The sequence below is a fragment of the Hyperoodon ampullatus genome (assembly GCF_949752795.1).
Source record: "Hyperoodon ampullatus genome assembly, chromosome: 6".
Lineage (NCBI taxonomy): Eukaryota > Metazoa > Chordata > Mammalia > Artiodactyla > Ziphiidae > Hyperoodon > Hyperoodon ampullatus.
The window spans coordinates 35,637,163-35,656,245 of record NC_136919.1 but is presented as its reverse complement, the minus strand read 5'-3'; the positions used below and the strand labels follow the sequence as shown (position 1 = coordinate 35,656,245).

Here is a 19,083-nt window from a genome sequence, read left to right as displayed (position 1 = left end):
ATTAGCAGCTTATAAAATAATGTTGTGCCTTACAATTGGGGCGTCTGGGATTCGTTGAAATATGGCAGTTATGTGGGAATTCACTTCTGTTTCAGGAGGGGTAGTATGGAGAAAGTAGCATTTTACAGATCTAATTTAAATCTATTTATAAAGACAGAGGATAAGTTTATTTTTTTCTTGAAAATCTTTCTAAAAGTGAGGCAGAAATGAAAGACCAGTGTAAAATATAAAACCTTTTACAAATTTCATGTTACATCCTAAATGTTTTGTAGTGTTAGATAATAACTAATAGGCTTGATTCTTATTCCTCCTATACATTCTTCATTAAAACGCTTACACTCTGAATTTTATCTGAATTACACATTCCTTTCTAAACTAGTAAGGATTCCTTTGTGGTTTCTCAATGATAACTAGCTAAACCACAACATGAAAGTAAAGTAAATTTTGTGATAGTATTTTTCCTGAGAAAAACATTCAGGCAACAGTGAGAACCCTACATTTAACATCAGATTTTTTTAATTTTCAGTATAGAAGCTGTCAAAATTGGGAGAGTGACAGGAAGTGTAAATCTGAGAAAAAAATCTAACGAGTCTTTCCACTGAGAACCAGATCAAGTTCTCACATTGTCTGCTACCTAGTAGACCATTCTCTTGAAAGACTAAATTGCTGTTTTCTAAAAAGACTGAATAAATATTTAAGGATTGCTTTAACATGAATGTCAGTCAAACGTTTATTGCAGAATTTTTCAGATTATTGAAATAAAAATATTTTTGAAGTTGAAACTCATAAATAAGCATGTTCCTATCAAAAATGATAAAAATGGTCATTCTTGGTTGAAGAGGAGTATAAAATGTTTAAGAACTGAATAGGAATTAGTACATATGCTTTGTTTTCCCTGAGGAGCAATGAAAGTTTATTAAAACCAACACTTGAGAAGCAATGTAATTTGCGTATGTATGAAACACCAGCTCTAATTTACTATCAGTTCTCTTGAGAGATGTTGCAAGTTCATTTCGTCTCAAGTTGGAAAGCTGAAGTCATTTCAGCAGTTTATTGGATCAAAAGCAGTTGTTTAATATGATTTTCTATATTTTCTATATCTTGATCATAGTAATTTGTCTCATTCACTTTTAATCCTACCTGGCTCTTGGTATTGTGCTACGCCTGATGAGTGCCCTCAAGAAAAGTCAAAATATGGGAGGCAAAATATTTCTACACCCTTAATGGATACACTCAATAAAGATTCTACTTACATGGTGGACACACTCAATAAAAATCAAAATGTGGAAGGCAAAATAATTCTACTCATTTGTCATTAATATTTGACTTTGGTCCAAACCATCCCAGTGATCAAAAGGCGAGGGCTTATGGTTTAACTTCTAATCTAATTCTTGAGTTTTCTCTAAGGAGTAATCAATCCTAAATGAATATTTCATGCACCCAATATTTATGTTCTGCCAACTAATATAATTTGAATGGGTTCCTTCAGAGTAGATTCTGTGAAACTGGACTTCAGTTGAATATGCACTGAATATTTTACCCCAACTTCCTTTCCTATTATTTTAAAGTTAAGCTTTCATCATAAGTAACTGCATGCTTCATATGAAAAATTGGCAAATGCATAAAAGAAGGAAAAAGACATCTTACCCAGAGTCTCAACAAAGTTCTTGAGTCCCAAGTGATTTTGTTCAAAAATATTTAGAGATTTCTCTGTTGTCTTGTGGCCTTTAGTGTTGCAGGAGTGTTATCTGAGAGAAAAGTGAGATTTGTTCTTTGCAGGGGGTTTTGCTTTTTGTACAATGCCTGATGCTTATTGGATTATATCTGTAAGCTATTAAAATGAGTATCCGCGCCCATCTGTTGGCATATTCAACAAGAATCCACTCTCTTGTGCTCTCCGTATCTCTGTTTATGACCAGGATGTACATGCCATCTGACTGAAAGGGTGCACGGCCGTGGGTCTCTGCAGCCCCCCACCTCTCCCTCTCCCTTCCCTGCACTCTCCTTTCCCCATCCTCTTCCATGTCTCCCCCTCCCCTCCTCTTCCTCTCTATCACCTGCCTTTCTCCTCCTCTTCTCTTCCCTTTCTTCTCCCCTCTCCTTATTCTTCCCCTTTCTTTCCTCCTTTACTGGCCTTCCTCCTTCTCCTGATTTGAAATCCTGATTGGAGTGGGTCTAAGCTAGAACTGGAGAAAAAGAAGTGTAGAAAGAGTGTAAACTCTTTAGAGACAATTTTACCTAAAGAAGAACACATAATAGATTGGAGGCTCCAGTAGGGTATAGAATTTGATGGAGTTGAAGCTCTTGAGGGAATAATCTAGGAAGATAGGAGGTCGTTGTCAGAGGAGGGTGCATGGATTGATGCTGGCAAGGTCTAGAGGATAAAGCAGTGGAGGGGAGGCTGAAATAAGGTGAACGATGTGGTTATTGGTGAAGAAGAGGTGAGGAATATGACTCTAGGGTATTGGAATGATCATCTACATAGATCATGAAATCACCAGCTTGTGTGTGTGTGTGCGCGTGCATGCCAGAGAGAGAGAGAGAGAAATATAAAACCATTAAAGAATGAGAAGTGGCCAAAAGGTCAACAGGCAACTGGGGAGCGGGGGTGGGGGAGGAAGGGACGTTTTTCCTCCCTCCAGGGAGCTGGAGGTATTTAGGAAGAAGAAAGAGAATGATCTGGGAAGGCAATAAAGAGCAGGTCCTGTCTGTAAGAGACAATAAGATTTTTTACTAGGATGAGAAAGTAAGGAAAAGTTCATAAGAGAAGTTTAGGATAGGACGAGATTTATTGAGGACTGATCATGTATTCCAGAGGGCAGGTGCATGGGTTTGTGAGTTAGAGTTGGATCAGAACTGTGTGGGGATGACCCTGGTAGACGAAGCGATTGTCCTGGACAAGAATATAGGGCCTGCTGGAATTGACTGAGATGTACTCTAAGGCACTTTATGGGATTTGGGTGGGCTAGGCGGTGGTAGACTCTTGCCGGAACTCAGAGCACAGATGTCATTTGGGAACCTGCAGGAGCAGTCCGAGTACCTTCTTGTAGCTTCTCTGTTGTAGCATTGAGGCAAGAGAGTCAGGAGTGGCAGCACTGGGGAAACGCACAGTTCTCTGGACAACCCATGGCACTTCTGCTGCTGGAGGTGCTGAGGCTGGCTGAGGCACAGGGCCCTTTCCAGCCTCCAGAGCTTAGTAAATACTCTTCTAGCTCCTTTTTCATGGTGGTTTCAAAGTCAATAGAGAAAGGAAGTATATCACCAGTTGTAACCTGGTCACTTCTCAGACCAGGGGAACATGATCCGGGCTCACATGCTCTGCCCCTGAGCAAGGTTGGAACACACACAAATCCCATGAGCTGAAGAGGCAAAAGAGCTTCCCTTGGAAAATTAACAAAGGAAAAATGAATGGATGCTGGGCAGAGGGAATTAGGGTTTGCATATACCTACTGGTATCAATGACCCAAATAACTAGGTCATAAGACAATTAAGGGTTTGTTTTTCTCTCACCTGAAAGGACAGAAGTAGGTAATCCAAAACTGCTATGGTAGCTCATTGTCATCAGAGACCCAGGCTTCTTTTATTTTTTTGCTCTACCATCTTAGTGCATGAGACTTACCCTGTAATATGCTGGGGCCCTATCCTTCATGTCTGTATTTCAGGACAAAGAAGGAGGGAGAGGGGAAGTACTCTCCCAACTGAGACAGTCCCCACTCAAAAGCTTTTCCAGAAGTCCCATACAACCTTAGCGTATATGTCACTGGCTCTCATTTGTTGTGATGGAGGTGGAGAATTGTTATCTTCTAGCTGTGCCTGTTACTATGCTGAATAAAACCGGGAGGAGTGGTTATTGGGTGGGCAACTAGCAGTCTCTGCCACAGCAGCAAAAACAAACAAAACAATGATAATGCATAAGTCAATATTATCATCATGAGCTAGGATTTGCAGGAAGCGTCTGGGAAGAAAGGGGTGAAAAAGCCAAAAGGACCAGAATTGTGGCTAGAGTAGAATGCTGGAGTTCAAGATTGCAGAGGCTGAGCAGCTGTCAAGAGTCTGGGATCATTAAAAATCCCAGGATATGCCCATGAGGTCTGAAAACTGAATAGAACCTGATCTCTGTCCTGGAAAAGACCGCTTCCTTGTGTTAGAACGTAGCCTGGAGAATCACAGCAAAGGCCCAGCTGAGGGCTGCAGGGACCTCCCTTTGTAAACCATCCCCAATCTCCAGCCATCATTGTCCATTTAGGGCCAGACTCCTTAAACAGCTTAAGTTTCCCACCTATAGACAGAGGTGGAACACAATGATGTTGTTTAGGCCATGCATTTGATAAAACATAGGCTTTTAATTATCCCAGACTAACTCAAAATATAATGGTGTGTTATTTACTGTTTGTAATTTGTAGGCCTTATTAAATTTATAATTATTATCTTTGTCCTCACTGAGTAGAATATGATCTAATTGTTTTCATTTCACGTAGTGAGAACATGCCCTCGTCTCCGCCAACCCAAACATGGCCGCCTCAGCTGTTCGACCGGGGAACTGTCCTATAGGACAGTGTGTTTGGTCACCTGTGATGAAGGGTACAGACTAGAAGGAAGTGCTAGGCTTACCTGCCAAGTAAACGCCCAGTGGGATGGTCTAGAACCCCGGTGTGTGGGTAAGTTCTTAGAAGGCATGGTGCCTTGGATGGGTCATTTCTCTTGCTCTCTGGTTTCTCCTGTTTTCTGTGAAGACCTAGAACTAAAAACCGACTCATTATGGGTATAAATACACATCCATATGTATAGGTATATGGCGCTGTAGATACATGAACAAATATGTAGTTTTATTCCCCTCCACTGGTAAAAAGACTTCTCACCACAATCCAGTTTTCTGAATCCCTAAAGTTTACAGCTTCAAATGGTAATGATTTTTGTTTTAATTGGGGCAAATTTGGATGGATTTCTTAATAGCAAATGCTGTGTAATTCCCTCAATTTTTAAAACACAATTTACCTTTACCTTGTTGATGAAAGGACAAAATTATGAACCAGTGAATGTTAAGTGGGCCGTAAAATTCTCTTTCATCAGAAGATTTTCTGCCTTGTCCTTCACAAAGAGTTGCGACATCTCAAACCTGAAATTGGGTCCAGAATGAATAAACTCAGTAGCTCTTCCAGTTTGCTGCATCTTATACACTGTTGAAACATTAACGATGGTAATAATGATGATGATGAAATGATAATAACTACCATTAGTGAACCCTTACTATGTGTCAGATACAGTATACCTGGGAGTGCTAACAGGTATGTCATTAAATAACCAACTTCCAAAATAGGAAGAAGAACTATATGTAGGGAATAAATTGAGGTATTCCAGGATCCTAGATGGGAAAACTAGGTACTATAACTATCTCTATTTTTTATAAATTGATTTACAGGTTTATTCTAGAATAATCTAGTATTGGGTTCAGGGCTGATAATAAGGGAGGGTGTCACCAGAAAGGATATTGGCCTTTACTGAGGGGTTCAATAACAGTCCTAGAGTTGACCCTCATGGTGCAGGCTCAGAAAACTTATAGGGGAGTATTATATATTTAAATAATAATTTAATAATAAAAATAACAAGTAGAGTTTATTAACAATGAGATACTTGTCATGACTACTGAAAGACATAGGCCTGACAGGAATTATATTTCCCTGGAGGCAGAAGCTACAAGGATTCCCAAACCACAAACAGACTTAGTTGGCATAAAACCAAAACAAAGGGAGTTAGCTTCTCCAGATAGTTCACAGAATTAAATGAAGATGATGGATCTATCCACCATAAAAAGGCTGCTTTGGCAATGGAACATTAAACCTCAATAAATCTGTTTAGTTGGAACGTTGTCTCCCAAGATTAGAATTTGTATCTAGATATTAATGTTTACTCCTGAGAATCATCTATTTCACTGGCTCCATGGATGAGCAGCTTTTCTTGTGAGGGACCCAGTCTTTTATTAAAAATGTAATACATTTAATAAGGTTACCCTGGAGTTATTCTTTAAAGAATTTAAATTTATTAAGTTTAACTTAAAATTTTAAAATTCTTTAAACTTTAAGAATTCTCCTTAAAATTATTGTGTACATCTCTGTAATGATTTAAAGTGTATGTCAATCTTGGTAGATTTGAAGTGTAACCATCAAAAGGAAATTATATCCTTATTTACAATTTATTGGGGAACAACTCACCGTAGCCCCCAAATTCTGACAATAACGATAATTACTATGAAATTTTCCACTTAAAAAATTGATAGACATGAATAGAAAGCGTATTGAAGAATAGATAGTTGCAAAACAGGAAAATTTTGAACATGAGGTACAATGAGGGAGAACTTATTCTCACCATCATAAGACAGATTATGAACCCACAGTGATTAAAACAGTACAATAATGGTACAAGGATGCACAGAACAATGGAAGCAAACATGGCTCAGAAACAAACATTATTTTTTGTAGAAGAATATAATATTCAATAAGGGAAATTTTAGATATCAATGGGGGAAAGAAGCTTATCTAAAAATTAGTCAGTTTTGACTCACCTCATTTTTAAAAATCACTAAGTTAATTTAATTAATTAAATGAGGCAAATTAAGGAGTGAAATGTAAGAAATAATATGGAGAAAATATGGATTTTAATGGAGAAGAACTTCATAAAAATAAAAAGGACAATAGATTTGAATACATAAAGATGTAAATTTCTGTACTTCAAATGAATTCTCTGCATTATTAAAATGCAAACAAGAAAAAGTTATTTGAAACACATAAAAAAAAAAGTCAATGTCTTAACATTTTCTGACATATGAAACTAGACCAAAACACAAAAATGTGAAGACTCCAATACAAAGAGAGATAAAGGAAATGAATTAAATGAACAAAGGAGACGTTTTAAAAATACCATTAAAAAATAAACAATGAAATTGAGAAAATTCTAGAACCAAAGTTATGAGATATGGGTTAAATTATACACTGATAAAATTTCATAGATATAAATATTTTCATTATTAAACAGGAAGAATGAAAATAACATTAAATTCAAAAGCTAGGAAAATAATGATTGCAAAAGAAGTTGAAAGAAGTACATAATAATAATAAAGGAAGATGAATTATAAAAGGAGATGGAATGCAGTAGAGTGGATAAGAGGAAAATCTTTGAATAAAGTAATAAAATAAATTTTAAAAAGAAGAAAGAAAAATGCAAAACTAGAATTTTTCCAGGAAGCTATCACAAAGGAATATATGAGGTCTGAGGTTTTTATTTTATTTTTTTAAAATATATTTATTATTTTTGGCTGCGTTGGGTCTTCGTTGGTGCGCATGGGCTTTCTCTAGTTGTGGCGAGCGGGGGCTACTCTTTTTTTTTTTTTTAACATCTTTATTGGAGTATAATTGCTTTACAATGGTGTGTTAGTTTCTGCTTTATAACAAAGTGAATCAGTTATACATATACATATGTTCCCATATCTCTTCCCTCTTGCGTCTCCCTCCCTCCCACCCTCTGTATCCCACCCCTTTAGGTGGTCACAAAGCCCTGAGCTGATCTCCCTGTGCTATGCGGCTGCTTCTCACTAGCTATCTATTTTACATTTGGTAGTGTATATATGTCCATGCCACTCTCTCACTTTGTCACAGCTTAGGGGGCTACTCTTCATTGCGGTGCGTGGGCTTCTCATTGCTGTGGCTTCTCTTGTTGCAGAGCGCGGGCTGTAGGCGCGCGGGTTTCGGTAGCTGTGGAACGTGGGCTCAGTAGTTGTGGCTCACAGGCTCTAGAGCGCAGGCTCAGTAATTGTGGTGCATGGGCTTAGCTGCTCCACAGCATGTGGGGTCTTCCTGGACCAGGGATCAAACCCATGTCCCCTGCATTGGCAGGCGGATTCTTAACCACTGCGCCACCAGGGAAGTCCCAGAGGTCTGAGGTTTTAAAAGAATAATAAAATACCATACAATACATTTATTATGCATGATTTTCTAAGAAAATGAAAATTATTAAATGAATCCAGAAGAAAAGTAGAAAAGCAAGTATATAGTTACCTATGGGTAATTTACCAAAAAATGGAAATGTTATCAGAGTTTAATTACTCCTCCCAAAATGAGGGATCAGTGAAACTCTTTCAAACTTTTAAAAAGCAGTAATTCTCATACCATGTAATTTGGCCCAATTAGTGGAAAGTTAATCAGTTCATACTATCAGACTATTATTATTCTATTGCCGACCTGACAACTTTTACCAAGAAAAAAAAAAAGGATAGAAAACTACGACAGCAAATATACTAGCAATCCACATTCAAAAGAATGGTCTGCCAAAATGAGTAGAGGTTTATCCTAGGAATGTAGGGAGGGTTTAAAATTAAGTACTCTATCAACATAATAAATTACTTCATTATAAAAAATAGGAAAAATTCATATGGTTGCTCAGTATAAGATAAAAATGTATTATCATTTAAAACACATTTTTAATAGAACTAAGAAACTCATATTGATTACTGACATAATAAAAAAAGTCCATCTTAAATCTGCATCCACTTATGGAAACAGTGTAGACAGTCTTATTAAATCTGGAAAAAGAAAAGGATTCCAGAATCATCTGTATTATTTAGCATTGTTCTTCTAAGCTTTAGCTCTTGTAATAAATCATAAAGTTAGAGCTTAGAGGATTCAGAATCATCATTTGTAAACTACGTGTCTACTTCCAAAAAAGAATGAACCTACTAGAAGACTGAGAGTTCATTAAAGTCATAAGATTATCAAATAAACAACCCTTCTATATAAATGATAAACAGAATATATAGAGAAAAATCACTTTCAAAAGATCTATAGAAAATATAAAATATGTAAGAATAACCTTAAACAGAAATGTGTGGAACCTGTGTTACACAAACTACAAAATATTACTGAAAGACAAAAAGAACACCTTAATGTTTTTATAAAATTTTATCAAAATGTAAGTTCTCTCCAAATATATGTATACGTAAAATGCCATATCATCCAATAGCCCAAAAGGGTTTTTCTTTTTTGCCCCCTTTTTGGAATTGGGGATTGACTCCAGGATTCATCTGGAAGAATGTGTAGGCAAAACTCACTGAAATAAGATTGAAAGGGAAGAGTAATAAAGAGTAGTAAAAAGAAAGTAGCTCTACTGGGTTTTAAAATATATACTAAAACTGCAAAAATGAAGAGTATGCAAGAATTGCCATCAGATCAATGGGACACACACACAGACACACACCCTGCATTAAGTCCTAGTCTGATTTTCCATTCTATCTCCAGTCTACCTAATTCTACCTAATTCATTTGCTGCTCTTCATCTGTGCTGAAAATAACATCAAGAGTCAAGGCCCTAATTATGACATAGTGATTCTAGGGAGAGTATAAAAACTATTCTCATTATGTGCTTGCTTAAAGATGGCACAAAAAAATTCATAAAATGGAAACTGATTGCCGAATTATCACTTATTCCATGAAAGATAGAATCTAATTCACTATTTTATACTTTGTAGCCATAATGTAATATTCTGCAAACTGAATGAAGGTGCTCGAAGCAAACGATAAAAGTCACAGTCAGCAATGATTTAAGTACTAGTTAGAAATCTTTCAAGATTTTGATGCACCGGCAAAATAACATGAGGTAACTAAAGAGATATGGTTGAGCATTATTTACAATACAGCATTTGTTTAGTGTCACATACAGACCTCATTTAGTGACTTATGTCAGTCCCACAGCAGACGAATTGTATTTTTCTCGAGTAAAGCGAATCTGTGACATTTGCAATTTGTGGGAACGCAAATAACATTTTCTTGTTCTCCTACAATAGAGCGCCACTGCTCCACCTTTCAGAAGCCCAAAGGTGTCATCGTGTCACCCCCCAACTGTGGCAAGCATCCAGCCAAACCTGGGACGATTTGTCAGCTAAGTTGCCACCAAGGATTCATTTTATCAGGTGGCAGAGAAGAAGTGAGGTGTACCACCTCTGGAAAATGGAGTGCCAAAGTTCAGACAGCTGTTTGTGAAGGTAGGTCCATACAATGGTCAGGTTAAAAACCAAATTCTATATAATGACACATTGGTGCAGTGTGGGACTGTCCCTCTCTGCAACTTTTGCTGCAAGTCTATGGTAAAAGGATAGATGTAACCCCAGAAAATGCTATGAAGATGTCTGTTACAAAATCATGGGCTCACAAAATCCAATTACAATGTACCAGGCAATAATAGAAGAAATAGAAAACTAAGGATGATATTAGAGCTGGAAATCAGGTTAAGTTTTCCATTGGGAGTTGAAGATCTTTGGGGAATTTCTGGCTTCTATAAAGCAGGTGAGATTAAGTTCATTTTTTTTTTTTAAAAAGCAAGTCATCAGCCCTTCGAAACCTGCATCTCAGTACATTCACAAGAGAACATTGCCATCTTCCTAGCAACAAGAGCCGACTGCTATGAAAAAGAGCTATTGAGAGCAAGAAAGAGTTCTTAGAAGTAAAAATATAAATATCTCTAAGAGAAGGGTCAAAAAGTGGAGTGGATGTTGTTGAAAACAATATTAGTGATTTGACAAAGCAAACTGAGAATTCCTTCAGAATGGAGAACTGATAAACAAGGAATTTGAATATCCCAATGGATTAAGCCCAAAAGATGGAAGTTAAGAGATACCTGTGATAAATCGAGAAACCCCAATAAAGAGTTCCAGAAGCAGAGAGAGGATAAGGGATGGAGGAGAAGAATTTCCTACCAGTAGAAGAAAGATTCCCTGAGCTTCAGAAAGCCTTGAATTTTTTAATCAAAATAGCCTCAGACCTTGTTTATCTATTTTTATATAAAGTAGTATATATCTGTTAACCCCAAGCTCTTAATTAGTCCCTTCTCCCCAACAACAAGGTCCTACTGAGTAGCTCAGGGAACTATATTCAATATCTTGTAATAACCTATAATGGAAAAGAATCTGAAAAAATATATATACATATATATGTGTATATATATGTGTGTATATATATATATGTATGTATGTATAACTGAATCACTTTGCTGTACACCTGAAACTAACACAACATTGTAAATCAACTATACTTCAATAAAAAATAAAGTACCATTACCAGAGAAATAGAGTTTATTGATCCATGTTCAAGAAAACAGTGAGTAATGTGACTCCAAAAAAAAATAGGGGCTTCCCTGGTGGCTCAGGTGTTGGGAGTCCGCCTGCCAATGCAGGGGACATGGGTTCAAGCCCTGGCCCAGGAGGATCCCACATGCCGCTGAGCAGCTAGGCCAGTGCGCCACAACTACTGAGCCTGTGCTCTGGAGCCCGCGCTCCACAACTACTGAGCCCGCGTACTGCAATACTGAAGCCTGCGTGCCTAGAGCCTGTGCTCCGCAACAGGAGAGGCCACTGCAATGAAAGGTCCGTGCACCGCAACGAAGAGTAGCCCCCGCTTGCCACAACTAGAGAAAGCCCACGCGCAGCAACAAAGACCCAACTCAGTCAAAAATAATTAATTAAAATAAAATAGCCTCTGAACGTTGGGCAGGCATACTTTCACTACTCCCGGTGAAATTTCCAAGGTCCAAAGTTGAGAAAATCTGAAGTTTCCAGAGAGTAAAGAGAAATTTTACAAAGGAAATAAGGATCAGACTCACACTACACTTCTTATTTATAACTCTAAATGCCAGAAGGAAATGTAGCAGTGTTCTAAGAATACAGAGGGAAAATAGATATAAACTTTAAATTCCGAATCCATTCAAGCTAATATTCAAGTGTAAAGGAAAAATAAAATACTGCTTTAGATTTTAAGAGTTAATATGCTAATGCATCTTTGTGGGGGAAAATTGTCTAAGTATTAGCCCCTCTGAGAAAAGGAAAATATAAATTGAATAAAATTTTAAAGGAGCAAGAAGGTGAGACACAAATTAGATCAATTCGGATATATTCAGCTGCAAGTTACAGAAGACCTAATTTAACGTAACTTAAGAGGATTTTATTATACCATGTAATAAGAACTTAGCTCTACAGTGACTGATGTGGCTATGTGGAATGTTAACCACATCTAATTCAGTAACTGTACTGCAAAGTTTCACACTGCAAAAAATATCATTGGCTTTAATTTGTTGTTTGTTTTGCCAGTACATTTTAGCACACTAATTAATTCCACTTGACAACATTGTTTTCCAGTGCAGTTCCTTCCTGCCACAGTCAACATTCAGTTTTTCTGTCTCTTTATTTCATTCCAAAAGTATTTATCAAACTCCTGTTATATGCCAGGAACTATATAATACAATGGGACAAGAGGTATCCTGGCATTCAAAGAACTTACATTCTTTGGGAGGAGAAAATTTAATTTCAAAATGGCAAAACGAGTTATGGTTAGGAAGGACAGAGGGCCATGGGAACCTGTGGAGTGAGCACCTAAAATGGACCAGTGGGGTCAGAGAAGCCTCCTGAGGAGCTTGTGTCTAAGCTGAGAATTAAAGGACAAGTAGGGGTTACCTGGGTAAAGGGGGAAGAGAGCATTGATTCAGGCAAATAAAAGAACAGACAAAGACCCAGGTATAAGAAGAACCATGGTGCTCTTGTGGGACTCAGAGTATTCGATGTGGAGACTGAGTCCTGGTAGGGGATTTGTCAGAGAGGAGGGGATTTGTCCCCTCTTAGGGGAGCGGGTACCAGTTCAGGAAGGGCTTCATAAGTCATCCTGAGATACATTATCCTGAAGGCAGTTGTAAATTCTAAATCAGTCAGGAATTGGGATGTAAAAAGCGAGTCACAGAGTATTAATATCTTTTTACCTCTCTCTTAAATGACTTAGAATTACACATTGATATGTTAACTGATTTGTGTATTTTCTGAATCAGATGTGGAAGCTCCTCAAATCAACTGTCCTGCGGACATAGAGGCTGAGACTCAGGAACAGCAAGACTCTGCTAATATCACTTGGCAAATCCCAACGGCTAAGGACAACTCTGGGGAAAAGGTAAGGTTTGAGCAAATATTTGCATCCTTTGTCAGATGGATTCTAAATACACTGCAAATACGTGTGCTATTGAAAACTTACTAATTAATGATAGTGCTCTCTCTAGCTGTGCTCATAAATGTTAATGCCCCATCTGATAGAAGAATGATCAGCCTTGAATTTTTCATTAGAAATTTCAGATGAAAATCTAGAAATGGAAACCCTTCATTGTGCGGATTCGTTGGCTGAGAATTCTTTGCCCCTTCCTAGGCTCTGAAGATCTTTTAAGAAAAAGAAAGATGGGGAATCAATCTTAGTTTCTATTTTTAAGCATATGTTTTAAAATATGATCCTGAAATGATTGCATATTGGCCAGTCTGAAGAAGATAACATCAGTATTTCTTACTCAGCTTTTTAAAAACCAGCATTATTCAGAACACAGTATTTTAGTATTGTGTATACAGTAGCTTGAGATAATTATCCATCAGATGCTAGGAAAGGAATTAGGAATTTAACACCCTCTTAAATTTATACTTTTACCGTTCACATACATGAAGATGCCCTTAAATAGTTTTTACACCTGCATGTAAATATGTATGTAAGTTGTGTCATTCAAGGACATGTGCCATTCAAGGACACACACACAATATGTTCTGATAATTGTGTTGAATAAACACAATATACTTTAAAAAATCAAGATAACTTTTTTAAAGTATATTATTAAATATAGTCATCGCTCTGTATATTACATCTCCAGGACTTATTTATTTTATAAGTGGAAGTTTGTACCTTTTGTCCACCTTCACCCATTTTGAGCACCCACATACCCCTCTTCTGGCAACCACCAAACTGTTCTCTGTATCTGTGATTTTTTTTTTTCCTGCCACTTATTAGTGAGATCATATGGTATTTATCTTTAGGTAACCAAAGACAAGGTAACTTTTAAATCTGATTTTAAAAGTGTAAATGTAAATTAGAGTACTTACTGTACTGTAGGTGATGTGTGCATTGAGTGCTCCCTCATGTGTAGTTTCCACATTCTATTAAGAGGCCCATGAAAACATGCATTGTCATCATTATCATCATCATCCTGGTCATTGTCATCAAATACTAAGAAGAGTGCAGGGACATACTTCAGGATCCGTGAGAATTTAGATTAAATGTAGCACCTGTGTGTTGAAATATTTTTTTAAAATACAGTGGAAAAAAACAATGGATTTGACCTCAAAAGTATTTGTCAGTTTTTAAAAATAAATTTATTTTTTAAATTATTTATTTTTGGCTGCATTGGGTCTTTGTTGCTGTGCGTGGGCTTTCTCTAGTTGTGGCGAGCAGGGGCTACTCTCCGTTGCGGGCGGGCTTCTCCTTATGGTGGCTTCTCTTGTTGCGGAGCATGGGCTCTAGGTGCACGGGCTTCAGTAGTTGTGGTGCCTGGGCTCAGTCGTTGTGGCTCGTGGGCTCTAGAGCACAGGCTCAGTAGTTGTGACACACGGGATTAGTTGCTCCACAGCATGTGGGATCTTCCCACACCAGGGATCAAACCCATGTCCCCTGCATTGGCAGGTGGATTCTTAACTACTACGCCACCAGGGAAGTGCCTCAATTTGTATTTTTAATAGTTCTCTAGCAAACTAGAGAAAAATGCTTCAAATATGTCAAATGTTAGAATGTTTATTATATCACATATTAATATAAATTTATCTTTATCACATTATAGTTTTCAAACGGACTAAGAAGGCAAACATATGGTTCAAAAAGGGAAAAATATATCTATATCATGCAATCATATGAGAATTTAATCTTACCATAAGACATTAAGAAACTGCAAATTAAAACAATGACCTCATGCCATATTTTTGATTTACCAAAAGGTAATGATATTTAATATAGATCAGAGAACTTTGAATGGGAACTTTGACAATGATACTATCAAATACAATGGGAATGCAAATTTTTACCATGATCTGGGAAATAAATTTTGTATTATCTATCAATAAAATGCTAATGACTTTGAGGTTAATAATTATGTTTCTGGAAATTTATTATAAGGACATAATAAAAATATTTTAAAATTATCTGTACAAAACTGTTATCATAGTGCTGCTTACAACATTAAAATTTGGGACCAATTTAAATGTCCTTGAATAGATTTTTCTTTTAAAAAATTGGCATGTATTTATTATATAGGTTATAAAGATATTTAAGAGTCATAAGTTCTAAAAACTATGTAAGAGCATAAAAAATGTTTTAAGGTATTACGTTTAATAAAAAAGGAACAACATTTCGGGGGCTTCCCTGGTGGCGCAGTGGTTGAGAGTCCGCCTGCCTATGCAGGGGACACGGGTTCGTGCCCTGGTCCGGGAGGATCCCACATGCCGGGGAGCAGCTGGGCCCGTGAGCCGTGGCCACTGAGCCTGCGCATCTGGAGCCTGTGCTCCGCAGCGGGAGAGACCACAGTGGTGAGAGGCCCATGTACCGCAAAAAAAAAAAAAAAAAAAAAGGAACAACATTTCATATGTATCCCAGCTCTATAAACTATATAGATAAATAGTCTAGAAAGAAGTATACCAAAGGCTATGTCTGATTTTTTTTTCCTTTTTGCTATACATAAAATATTGTGGGGCTTCCCTGGTGGCGCAGTGGTTGAGAGTCTGCCTGCCGATGCAGGGGATGCGGGTTCGTGACCCGCTCTGGGAAGATCCCACATGCTGCGGAGCAGCTAGGCCCGTGAGCCATGGCCGCTGAGCCTGCGCGTCCGGAGCCTGTGCTCCGCAATGGGAGAGGCCACAACAGTGAGAGGCCCGCATACCGCAAAAAAAAAAAAAAAAAAATATATATATATATATATAGTGTCTTTTTGACTTCACTTTGCTAATAATATATAAACCAAAAAATAATAAAAGTACTATTAATATTAACTTTAACTTTCCAAATATTTCTCTCCAATAGGTGTCAATCCACGTTCATCCACCTTTTACCCCACCTTATCTTTTCCCAATTGGAGATGTTGCTGTCACGTACACAGCAACTGACCTATCCAGCAACCAAGCCAGCTGCACTTTCCATATCAAGGTTATTGGTAAGTCTTCAAAGTACTTGGGTAGGATTGTGAAAATAATCCAGTACCCCCAAAGACTTTCCTTCTCCTTTATCTTCAACAACTCCTTTCTCACTGATTCTTCCTTCTGTCATTGAAGCCTACTGAAGCCACTTCCTCTTTGAAACCTACGTACTCTTTAATTATCACTCTGTCTCTTTGACCCCTTCCTATATGAGCCTTTTGAAAAGTTCCCAATGGTTGCCATCTCTTTTGGCTTAACTGCCATTTATTCTCAAAGTCACTCAAGTCTGGCTTCTGTCTCCTTCACTCATAGAAACTACTTGCATCAAGGTTACGGTGATCTCTAGAGCTAATCCTACTGCACACTTTTTAGTCCTTATTTGACATGTTTCCATAGATTTTACATTATTAACAATGCTCTCTTTATCAAAACTGCCTCCCATAGCTTCTCTGATATCAGTCTTTCTGGTTTTTTCCCCCCATTATTCTCATTTTTCCTCCTTGATTGCTTTTTTAGGCTTCTCTTCCTCAGACCAACTCTCAAATGTGGATCATCCCCAGGATTCCAGCCTTGGCTCTCTTCTCTTTCTTTCTCTCTAGTTTTCCTGGTAATTTTGTTAACTGACAGCTCCCAGATTTCTATCTCCAGCTCAGATTTCTCTTCTGAAATCCAGAGCAGTATATAATACTGCCTACCGACTTTCCCACGTGGGTGCCCCACAGGCACTTCAAACTCACCCAAACCTAAAGTATTTCTTAGCTCAGAAAATGGAGTGAAGACCTAGCTACCATGCAGAAATCTGGAAGTCATTCTTGATTCCCCTCCCTCCATCACCAACATCTAATACCTCATCAGGTTCTACTGGTTTCATCTCCTTAATATCTCTGAAATCTGTCCCAGTCTCTCCATCCTCACATCCCACTGCTATACATCACTCCTTCTTTTTTATTTTACGTTATTGTTTTGGTTTGGTTTACTCCATCATCTCCCAATTGCTGTTTGTGCTTTCAGTCAATTCAGTAGATAACAGATACCCACCAGCAAGACTTAATACATGGAGAATATATGAAGTGGTCTGTAGCACTCACGAGCACAGACTCTGAACCCAAACTCCATAGCCAGCTCTCCATAGCCAGCTCTCCCACTTAAGGCAGTGTAACCAGTCACCTCTCTGTGCCTCCGTTTCTTCATCCAGAAATAGAATTAATAAATATATTACCTTCTAGGGTTATTGTGGGATTTTTGATTAGTTAAGATATACAAACTGCTCAAGGTGGTGCCTGACACATTAAGCTCTGTGTAAATATACTAACATTTTTGTATTTTGGTCTCAGATATATTTTTAATGTTTATTTTAAAATTCAGTACATTAAATTCATTTTAAGACTTTTACATAACCTCTTGAAATAACTAAAGTGTATCAAACTGGCTTCTTACCCTAGAAATGATAGGTTTTGGTGAAGGTAGATAAAAAGACTCATATAAAAGTCAGTCTAGTTCATGTCATAGTGCTTAGTTGTTTTTAATTGCTTTTTCAAGGTTGTTTTAAGCATGAACTTTATCAGTCACATGAAAAATATGTTGGGTTTGTTTTTATGGTGCTGTGATTTTAAACAAGAAAATGTGATTCAAGAGTTTGCCAAGTTTTCGTTTTTCACAATGAAGAGTCAGCATGATGAAATGTAAAAAGTGTACTCGAGTGTCTAGCTAGACACTAGCTGAATTTTCAAATTATGAAAGAGAGAGGAAATGGGAGGGAGGAGGGGACAGGAGAAGGAGGGGGAAAGAGAGAGTGGGAGAGAAAGGGAGGGGGAGAGAGAGAGACACCAAAAATATTACAAAGCCTACATTTTCTTGTTTTCCTCAGATGATGGGGGTGTTGGTGTCTTAATGATAAATGAGAGGAAATAGGAACGCTTTTGCTTAACATTCCACAGAGTGCTGCCTCACTTGCTTTTAATGGACTTCCTCTCCCTCGTGGAGACAATGCATCTGGCTGGTACCTCCAATTCTTTGACAGTCATTGGCCTCGTCTTACTGCTCTCCTGTCCCTGAACTTCAACTTTAAACTGTTTGGCTAAAATCAGATAAATTTAGAAAATCTTGGAACTATTTCATTTGCAATTTCTTTTGGGAAAATAGTAAATACTGTCGGATTTGTCAATTTAACTATGAATTGGCTTGATTCAGCATTCTCAAAGTGCACTGACCTCCTACGAGCATTCCTTCATTCTTTTCTTTATTCAGCAACTTTTTCTGAGCATCTGTTGTGGGCCAGGTGCCCTGCTAGGCCATGGAGACCTAACTGTGAGCAAAGGAGGCTCCACTGCTGGTTGACAGAGTTTACAGCCTGGGAAAGTAGTAAACCAAAGATCCTGTACTAAGGAAATGACAAACATGAGGAAAAGAGAAAAACTGAACATTTATGCCTAAGACTTAGCTTAAAACAAAAATCTATATATTCTCCAGAGGTAGAGCTCGTTTAATTTCAGAATTGTATGTTTCCATATGTCACTGATAGCATATCATCCTAGTCTTGAGGCCTATGACTATAATTTACCAGCTTAATGACCTAAGGCAAGTCTCTTAAATTTGCCTGGTTTAAGATTCCTTAACTATATAATTAGAAAAGTAGTATCCATCCAGTCTCCCTCAAAGGCATGTTATTACAGATAGATGGACATTTCAAAAGTGTAAACATTAATAGTTATGTTAAAATTTCCTCCTTTACACCTTCCTTATTGTCCTTTACTGACATCCTAAAAATTCCACCACATTCCGTCAGAGCTTTGAAACCTGGCTCATTTGCGCCACCACCCCAAACCCCTCCTTCAGTGTAGATTACAGTGCCCAGCAACAGACTCACAGTTCTTTCATTTCTACCATGGCTTTCACCCCCTCTCCACTGTAGCCCCCCATTCCCACGTCCACACCCTGTTCTTTGTCTTTACCTGGAATTTATCAACCTTAGGAATCTTAGACTCCAGTGTCCCATCTATGGACATAACCTCCTGGCCTTCCAACAATACAACAGCCTCACTTACATCTTAGGTATTCTACAGCATGACTCA

General features: G+C 37.8%; 1 protein-coding gene across 1 annotated transcript in view; it reads left to right on the top strand.

Annotated features, from left to right (window-relative positions):
- Positions 1 to 19,083, top strand: part of SVEP1 (sushi, von Willebrand factor type A, EGF and pentraxin domain containing 1) — a gene marked incomplete at both ends in the record, with an annotated part of 184,442 nt that overhangs the window by 70,242 nt on the left and 95,117 nt on the right. The window contains 4 exons of the mRNA XM_079707036.1: positions 4,479 to 4,658; positions 9,830 to 10,027; positions 12,853 to 12,971; positions 15,900 to 16,029. Coding sequence (XP_079563162.1) covers positions 4,479 to 4,658; positions 9,830 to 10,027; positions 12,853 to 12,971; positions 15,900 to 16,029 — 627 coding nt within the window. The remainder of the gene's footprint in view (positions 1 to 4,478; positions 4,659 to 9,829; positions 10,028 to 12,852; positions 12,972 to 15,899; positions 16,030 to 19,083) is intronic.